This window comes from Prionailurus bengalensis, chromosome A2 (assembly GCF_016509475.1).
Source record: "Prionailurus bengalensis isolate Pbe53 chromosome A2, Fcat_Pben_1.1_paternal_pri, whole genome shotgun sequence".
NCBI lineage: Eukaryota > Metazoa > Chordata > Mammalia > Carnivora > Felidae > Prionailurus > Prionailurus bengalensis.
This window is the reverse complement of record NC_057348.1, coordinates 886,806-895,435: the sequence shown is the minus strand read 5'-3', so window position 1 is coordinate 895,435 and position 8,630 is coordinate 886,806. Positions and strand designations below refer to the sequence as shown.

Below are 8,630 nucleotides of genomic sequence, written 5' to 3'. Positions count from 1 at the left end.
TGTCTCTGTGAGAATAGGCTGCATGTAGCTCTCAGTCGTTGGCCAGCCCTGGGAGCACATGTCCCCTGACTGTCACAAGACGCCTTCCCTGCAGAGGACGGGCCACCGACTTCCCTGCCCGGCCACTGAGCAAAGGTCACACGCTTCAGCTCTCGGGTCATGGCACAGCCGCTCTGGTGTGAGTTCCTGTGTTGGCGGAGATCTGTGCCAGGAAGAGGAGTGAGCTCAGGGCAGGCTGGTCTAAATGTCCCCTCCGCTTACAGGCCACGAGGCATCTAACGCCACCAGAGAGGCGGACGGCAGGCTAGGGAGTCAACTTTTCTTTAATGAAAAAAAGGACAAAGCCGCACAACAGTCTGGGTTGAACAGTCATGACACAAAGCGAGCCCCCCGCCCCCCCCCCCACCGCCATGCTGTCCCCAGGGACACACCTCTGGGGAACCAGAGCCTGAACGGAGCCGGGGCCCCGGCATTAGACGCTCTGCAGCATGTGAAGAGCGTGGAGAAGGCGCTGCCGGGTGGCCGGGGGGCAGCTGGGGCTCCGCAGGGCGCCCAGGGCGTGCGTGGTGCTGCGCTGGCCGCGTTCCCGGACCGTGAGCCGCAGCTCCCCGCCCTGGCCGCTCAGGACCAGGTGAGCCTGGTCTCCGAGGCAGCTCACCTGCCAAGGGGAGAGGAGTGAGGTCAGGAGAGAGGGCCCCCCGGGCCTACCCCCTGCCCTGGCATGAACAGGCTGAGAGCCGCCTGCCTGGGGTCTCAGCGGCCGCCCCCCACCCCCCCTCCAGGAGCTCAGGGAACAAGCCCGGGGGCCCTACCGCACCGACGGGGCAACAAGACTCAGACGGGACTCCCCTTCCCACGGCCACCCAGTGAGACCCCTGCTCTTAAGCCTGTGACCCGGGTGAACTGGCCTCCCCAGCTGCGGCCCCGCCTGGGTCAGTGCGAGCGTGCTAGCCCCACTCTAGTCTGAACAGGCAGGGAGGGGTTCCTGGAAAATAAAATCATAATTTTTACAAATAACAAGGAAAGCAGGGGTGCACGGGGGGCTCAGTCGGTTGAGCGTCTGGCTTCGGCTCAGGTCACAATCCCGCAGTTTGCGGGTTCGAGCCCCGCGTCGGGCTCTGTGCGGACAGCTCGGAGCCTGGAGCTGCTTCGGATTCTGTGTCTCCCTCTCTCTCTCTGCCCTTCCCCTGCTCATGCTCTGTCCGTCAAAAATATAATAAAACCTTAAAAAACTAAAAAAAAATAATAACAACGAAAGCACTGCCCGGGCCGTCGGACTGGGGGCTGGCTAGGATGTGTCAGACTGACTTCACCATGACCGCTCGGGAAAGCCTCAATCTAGAAATGACTTTCCGGGGAGACGACGTTCTGGCAGCTGCGAACGCCACCCGTGGAGATGACCCCGAATCACGCTGCCCCGGCACGGACACACGTTTTCGGTTTCGCGGTGTTTGTAGAGGTCAACATGCCCCGCTGCCCCCGGCCGCGCCCCCAACAGTGCCTGACGGCCCAGGGGCCCGGGGCTGCCCCGCGGAGGCCACCGAGGACGAGGGCCACCCTGTGCACTCACCTGCAGTGTCCCGTCGCTGAAAAGCAGCAGCAAAGCCCGGTCCGACACGAGGAAGCGCAGCAGGCAGTGGCCGGGGGCCGCCGGGGGGGTGGGCGCGGGCCGGCCCTCCTCCTGCGGACAGACCCAGCCTTGCGGGCCTCGGGCTGGCCGTGTCCCCAGCAGCCCGGCCCGGCCCGGCCCCGCCCCGTCCGGCCCTTACCTCCCGCGGCCGCTGCTGCATGTATCGGGCCAAGAGCCGGAGGACGGCCAGCTTGGCGCCCAGCGGGCTGGGCGCGTCCCTCGGGGCGAACGTGTCCAGCTTCCCCCGCGCGGACGCGTAGCAGACCCGGCTGGAGAGGGGGCACAGGGCGGTGCTGGCTGCCACAGCCTCGATCCTGGGCACCTGACGCCCGAGGACACCTTCCCACCAGCCACACCCCCTGGGATGGGGATCTGGAGACCAGCTCCTCACGGCCCCTCTAGCCACACCTGCAGCCCTGGCCGCTCGCCGGAGCCGTGGACCCAGCACGTCCCCACTGAGATCCTGACCTGCCCCCAAACCCACCCCTCTGCCATCTTCCCATCCTGCCTCAGGGCTGCTCCCGCCTTCCTGCCCTCCCCTCCCACCCCCCACCCCGCCACGGCCTGTCCCTACCTGACCAGTCCAACTGTCTCCCTGCTGAGTCTATGTCACTCCTGCCGTGAAGGTCATGTCAAACGTGACCTGTTCCAACCACGGCTTGAAAATCACTGACTTCACAGCCTCCCTGTCCCCCCATCTCACTTTTCCTCAAACCCACTGCGCTGGGACCCATGTCAGGAGCTTTGCACATGCTGTTCCCCGTGCCTCAGATGCTGTTCCTGACAGGCTCCTTCCCATCTTTCAGGTCTCGCCTGAATGTCACTTCTTCAGAAAGCCCCTCCACAACCAGGTTGTAGAGGGTCACCTCCACCCCCACCCCCTGCAAAGTGGTCAGGCAGGAAGGGCTTACAGATGCGCAGAGCAGGCCCTATTTTAATAAATACTTGCAGAATGATTAAGGAAAGGTGGGGGGGGCACAGGAGCCCCAAACTTACTCCCCCGGGGGGCGCAGGGCCATGTGCGTGCCGTCCCGAAGCAGGACACCGCTGCCCCCATCCGACAGCTGATAGCCGAAGCCGTACTTGCTGGAATCATCCACCCACGTGGGGGCCCAGAGGACCGGCTGCTGCCCTCCCGGGGGGGCCTGTGGGGCTGGGCGCAAAGAAGGGAGGTGAGCAAGGGGGTCTCAGCGGGGCCTGGTGGGAGAGCGGAGACGCGTAGAGGAAAGTGCAGGGCGGGGGAGGACGGGGCTGGGGCACACGGACACTACAGGCTTTCCTTTATTTCATTAAAAAAAAAAAATTGTGTTAAACACAAACTGCTCAGTGGCTTATGGAATCCTGGATGGGATCCTGGGAGAAAAAGGGCATTAGTGAGAACACGGGAAATCCAGCGGCCCCGGGAAGCTGGCTGAGCCGCACTGGGCGCTCTCCGGGCTGCCTTCGCTGAACATCTCAAATCATCTTCCACTGTTTACTGAAGACATTTGAACACGAGTTGGCTCCACCGATGGAAGAGCCTTAAAGTCTAGGCTGCTTCTGTGCTACGGCCGCGAGGAAGAGGGCGTGAGACCGAAGACTAAGCAGAACCCACCGGATCCTACGGGAAAGAAAAAGCTCCAAGGACCAAGGAGGGGCAGGACGCGGTGGGTGCTGGTGGGGGTCGGGGTGGGGAGTGCATGGGGTGGGCATCACTGTGCTCTGAAGCCTCTCTCAGCTCGGCCCCCGCAGCAGAGCCCCAGAAATACCGGCAGGACCCTGGACAGAACAAGGCGCTTGTCTTCGGATGTGAAGAGGCAGGTGGCCCGGGTGAGTCCCCTGGGCTCCTACCTGGGAGGCTGGGATCCAGGCAGAGCTGCAAGTTCCTGATGGCCGCCTCTACCTCCTGCCTCCGGCTCCCCTTGGGCCCTGGGGAGACAGATCTATGTGGGCGGAGGTGGAGGGAGGACAGGCCTGGCCCCCCACCACGAGGGGCCCCTCCCACCGGCCCCGCCCCCAACTCTCAGATCTGGATAAACCTTATTTTGAACCCAGAATGATTCTGAACATCGTTCCCATTTTACAGGTGGGAGAGGTGAGGCCAAGAGAGGGGCCGTGACCCTGGCAAGGCCCAGTCACCGCCCCCCACCTCTCTACCCTCACTCCCCACCAGCAGCCCCCGCCTAGGATGGAGTGTCTGCTCACCGGCTGGGTCACTCCGGAGGGTCCCGTGGGTGAGCAGGTAGACGGGGACTGCGGAGCGGGGAGCCTCTCTGCCCAACAGGGAGGCCTGGGGAGGAAGCAGCAGGGGTGAGGGGAGGCCCTGGGCCCCCAGGAGGGCCCTGAGGTGGGGGAGGGGCTCCAGCCTCGTGGCTCTGAAGCCCCTCCCCCCGTAAGAATGCGTCCCACGCGCCTCCATGTGCGTGCGCGCTGCTGCCCCGAGCCCTCACCTCACCGCCCCACTCCGTGGAGTCAGGATCTGAACCACCTCCTCCTGAATCCGAGGCCTCGTTAGGGGTGCAGGGGCCTGGGGGAGCGCAAGGAGTTTGGGGGGGCACAGCCCGGCCCCCGTGCAGCAGGGGGGTATCTGCCATCCACATCCGCCTCTGCCACGGATGGGAAGGTGCGGAGGAGTGGAAAGGACCCACGGCCAGGCGGGGGCGGGTGCAGGCGGCCGGGAGCAGGGGAGGCGGGGGGGGGGGGGGGGTGCAGTACTCACAGGGGGGCCGGCACTGGGCCAGCAGCAGCTGGCCCACCTTCCGGACGAGCCTGCGCAGAGGCTGGGGCATGGTAAAGATGGGTGGGCTGTGGCAGGAGCGGGCCGGCAGCCGGTCCGGGGTGAAGCCCTTTGGAGGCGGGCACCGGGGGTCAGCACCGGGCGCGGGCTGCCCGGCCCCCGGGGCCTCGGCACCCCCGCTGGACCCCACGCACCTGTGTGAAGAAGTCATCCCGCAACAGGCGGTCCAGGCTGGGCCGCTCCGCGGGGTCGGGCGCCAGCAGGCGGGCGATGAGGCGGCGCGCGTTGGGGGACAGGTGGGCAGGCTCCGGGTAGCGGCCGGCTCTGATGTTCTGATACATCTCCGACAGGGGAGCCGCCGTGAAGGGAGGGGCCCCGGTCAGCGCTGTGTACCTGCCCCGGGGGCGGGGGAGGGGGGTAGGGGTGCAGGGTGGGGCAGGGGCCTGGGTGCCCAGGCTTGGCGTGCCCCTACCCACACCCCCCTGCTCCGGACAGGCTTCGCGTCCGCTTTCCCACACCTGCCCCACACCCGCTCCCACCGGGCCGGTCCCGTCCACTCGGCTGACGCCAACGTCTGTCTGCACGCCCGCCTGCGCGGGTTCCGCTCCCGGTACCTCACGACGGCGGACCTACCCGCATCTGCCCGCGTGCACCGGCACACGCCCGTCCACACCTCCGTGCCGGCTCGAACCCGTGTTCCCTCCCACGTGCCCCATGCACACCCGCACACTCGCACGGCTCCCACCGGCCCCGCGCCCGCCCACGCCTGTCCACACGTGTCCTAGGCTCGCTCACGCCTGCCTGTCCCCATCCGCCCTCCCCCCTACACACGCACACCTGTCCTCGCCTGCCCCTGCCCTCTTCCCCAGGCCCGGGGCTCCCCGGGACCCACTCACATGATGCAGCCGAGAGCCCAGATGTCTGACTGGCAGGAGTGTCCACTCCTGGAGATGACCTCCGGGGCCAGGAAGTTTGGGGTCCCGCAGAGCACTCTGGGAGGGGATGACGGCGGGCTCGGGAACGCTGGGGCCCGCGTGCCAGACCGGCCCCGCCCGCGCCCTCGCGCCCTCCGTGTACCTGTGGCAGCGGCCCCCCGGCCCCACCCTGGCAGCCAGCCCCAGGTCTCCAATCTTTAGCACCATGTTCTTGTTCAGGAAGAAGTTACCTGCCGGGGGGGAGGGGGGGGGCAACCGGGTATGAGGGCGGAAGCCACGCCCCCCCGCGCCCCTCCCCCCCGCGCCCCTCCCCCCACTCACTGGGCTTCAGGTCGCGGTGCACAATGCGCCGCTGGTGCAGGTAGCACAGGCCGCTGACCAGGCCCCGCAGGTAGTAGCGCACCTCGGGCTCCGTCAGGGTCTGCCGCGCCTCCAGAACGTGGGCCAGTGACTGCAGGTGACCGCGGGCAGCAGTGGCATGGAGGATGCACAGGTGGCACAGGAGGGCACAGGTGAGCAAAGGTGGGCACAGGAGGGCACAGGTGAGCACAGGACATAGGTGGGCACAGGTAGGCACGGGTGAGCACAGGTGGGCACAGGCGAGCACAGGTGGGCACAGGTGAGCACAGGAGGGCACAGGTGGGCACAGGAGGACACAGGTACTCACAGATGAGCACAGGAGGGCACAGGTGGGCACAGGTAGGCCCAGGTGAGCACAGGAGGGCACAGGGGAGCAAAGGTGTGCACAGGTAGGCACAGGTGAGCACAGGAGGACACAGGTGGGCACAGGTGGGCACAGGTGAGCACAGGAGGACGCAGGTGAGCAAAGGTGTGCATAGGAGGGCACAGGTGAGCACAGGAGGGCACAGGAGGGCAAAGGATAGACACAGGTGGGCACAGGTGGGCACGGGTGAGCACAGGAGGGCACAGGTGAGCACAGGTGGGCACAGGTGAGCACAGGAGGGCACAGGAGGGCAAAGGATAGACACAGGTGGGCACAGGTGGGCACGGGTGAGCACAGGAGGGCACAGGTGAGCACAGGTGGGCACAGGTGAGCACAGGAGGGCACAGGTGAGCACAGGAGGGCACAGGAGGGCAAAGGATAGACACAGGTGGGCACAGGTGGGCACGGGTGAGCACAGGAGGGCACAGGTGAGCAAAGGTGTGCACAGGTAGGCACAGGTGGGCACAGGTGAGCACAGGAGGGCACAGGTGAGCAAAGGTGTGCACAGGTAGGCACAGGTGAGCACAGGGGGACACAGGATAGACACAGGCGGGCACAGCTGTTCTCAGGGGGGCTGGATCGAGTTAAGGTGGTCCTACATGGCCACAGATGAAGAGATGGGCCAGATGAATAAACGGGCACAAGTGGACACGAGTGAGTCCTGGTGTGCAGAAGCGAGTCACCCGAGCCTAGGTGGGCACCGGTGCATAGTGGACGAGCACAGACGCGTCTGGTGCAGACACAGCAGAGACAGGTAAGTACAGAGACACACAGGTGGGCGAGGGGAGCGCCACAAACATGGGGTGGGGGCGGGCGCGGTGCAGGGTCCCTCTCCACCCGCCCCGCGGCACCTGGCGGCTGCAGTACTCCAGCACCATGTACACGTGGTCGCGGTCAGCAAAGTGTCCGTGGAAGGCTACAATGTTTCGGTGTCGCAGGCGGCTGTGCAGGGCGATCTCACGTTCCACCTGCAGGCGTGGCCCCACCTGACCCCTAGTACTCGGGCCCCCGGGGCGTACACCCTCACCCCCAAGGGCAGGTACCTGTCTGGCGCCCCCCTGCGAGCCAAGGTCTGGGCCTACCTTCCCCCGGGTGCGGAGCCGCCCGGCCCCGCCCCCACCACGAGGCACGACCTTGAGGGCAAACACCGCACTGGTGGACATGTCCATCAGCTTGTAGCAGCGGCTGAAGGCACCCTGCAGCGGAGAGGTGCCCGGCTCAGCGGCCAAGTGTGCGCGGGTGTGCGGACAGGTGACCAGGCCTCTTCACGTGCACAGACACACAGACAACAGGAGACGCGCGGACACACAGCTCACACCCTCAGACCCGCACAGGCAACCCCCGGAGCATGCAGGAAAACGCAGGGACGCGTCCCCAGACGTATCCAGATCTGGAAACACTCAGCCAGCGGACCACAATATAGCATATGGACACACGCAGACGCGGAAGCACATTCAGACGCGCGCCTGGAGACAACACGACAGAGTTCTTGCAGAGGCACGGAGCCTTGGAACACTCGAGGGCTCACCCACAGCCCCGGACAGACGGCCGACCTACGGGCACCGCACAGGACGCCAAAGAGCGGTTCCCGCCACAGCGCACGCGGTGCAGGGGCTACGCCACAGACGCGGCCGCGCAACCCGCGCAAGCCCAAAGCCAGACCCCAAACTCGCGCGGACACACGACACACGCAGAAGGAAAACCCGGGGGCTCGCCGGGGCTCGCGATCGCGCGCGCACACCCCTCCCCGCCCCGCCGGGACCCCCGCGCGGCCCCGGACCCTCGCCGCGCACTCGTGGTGCCGGGGGTGCCGCACCTTGCCGATCAGCTTTCCGCGCCTGTAGACGCGCCCGGAGTTCGGGTCGCGCAGGAAGACGGAGACCGGCGGGCGGCAACTGTGCCGCCGCCGCCGCCGCGGCCCGGGTTCCATCCCGCCGGGAGCCTGGCGGGCGCTCCGCGCGGGCACTGGCGCGGGCACTGGCGCAGCCTCAGCGGGACCACCGCGCGGCTGCTCCCGGGGCTGCGCGCCGCTGGGGCGCGTCTTATTGGCTGAGGGGGCGGGGAGGGGGCGTGGCCCGACGCTCGGGGCGTGGCCAGGCGCCGGCGGGGGCAGGTGTGAGCGGTGAGCCGAGGTGGGGGGGGGCGGGGGCGCACGGGGACACCGGGCTGGAGGGAGTTTCAGTGATGAGACAGGAGCTCGCGCCCGGCGCGACAGCCCTGCGCCAATCCGGTGCGATCAGCCGGCTCGCTGCTGTTCCAAGCCTGCGCCTCCCGCCAGGCTGGGAAGTGTTAACGTGCCCATTGCCCTGAGCAGGAAACTGAGGTCAGAGAGATCGTCTCCTCTCGGAGGCCTTTCCAGGAAGAGGCGACTGGAAGCGAGGGCTTGACGGGGCTCTCGTGGCACTGGGAGCCGTGGCAGGATTCAGAGGAGGAGAAAGAAAACCAGTGTCTCTGGGGCTGGAGCTGGTTGGAAAGGGAGTGAGGCCTGGGGCAGGGACCCAGGAGGGGCCCCGCTGGGGGCTAGGGGTACCATATATTCAGGGCGCTAGGCAGCGAGGAGGAACAGAATCTGGGGACCCAAGAGCAGACCGGGGTTTGTGACTCCCGGCACGGGCGGCCAAGGGG

At 66.7% G+C, this 8,630-nt stretch overlaps 1 protein-coding gene across 2 annotated transcripts; it reads right to left on the bottom strand.

Moving 5' to 3' along the window:
- Positions 1-305: 305 nt before the first annotated feature.
- PLK5 (polo like kinase 5 (inactive)) lies at positions 306-8,038 on the bottom strand. Of its 2 annotated transcripts, XM_043590147.1 has the most exons (15): positions 7,822-8,035; positions 7,088-7,201; positions 6,857-6,973; positions 5,603-5,732; positions 5,424-5,511; positions 5,243-5,338; positions 4,541-4,739; positions 4,329-4,455; positions 4,060-4,136; positions 3,815-3,899; positions 3,461-3,538; positions 2,627-2,783; positions 1,770-1,899; positions 1,571-1,681; positions 306-658 (listed from the first exon to the last, which is right to left on the bottom strand). In XM_043590147.1, the coding sequence occupies exons 1-15, from the start codon at positions 7,933-7,935 to the stop codon at positions 473-475; spliced, it is 1,809 nt and encodes a 602-aa protein (XP_043446082.1). In that variant the 5' UTR covers positions 7,936-8,035; the 3' UTR covers positions 306-472. The 2 variants fall into 2 exon arrangements, with proteins under 2 accessions (XP_043446082.1, XP_043446081.1); XM_043590146.1 differs by lacking the exon at positions 306-658 and having other exon boundaries at positions 1,156-1,681; positions 7,822-8,038.
- Positions 8,039-8,630: the final 592 nt, after the last annotated feature.

Coding starts and splice junctions, on each gene's coding strand:
- PLK5 (XM_043590146.1), bottom strand. CDS start 7,935: ATGGAACCCGGGCCGCGGCGGCGGCGGCGGCACAGTTGCCGCCCGCCG. Junction 5,512..5,602: donor GCACCGCGACCTGAAGCCCA/GTGAGTGGGGGG, acceptor CCCCCCCGGCAG/GTAACTTCTTCCTGAACAAG. Junction 5,339..5,423: donor CCGGGGGGCCGCTGCCACAG/GTACACGGAGGG, acceptor ATCCCCTCCCAG/AGTGCTCTGCGGGACCCCAA.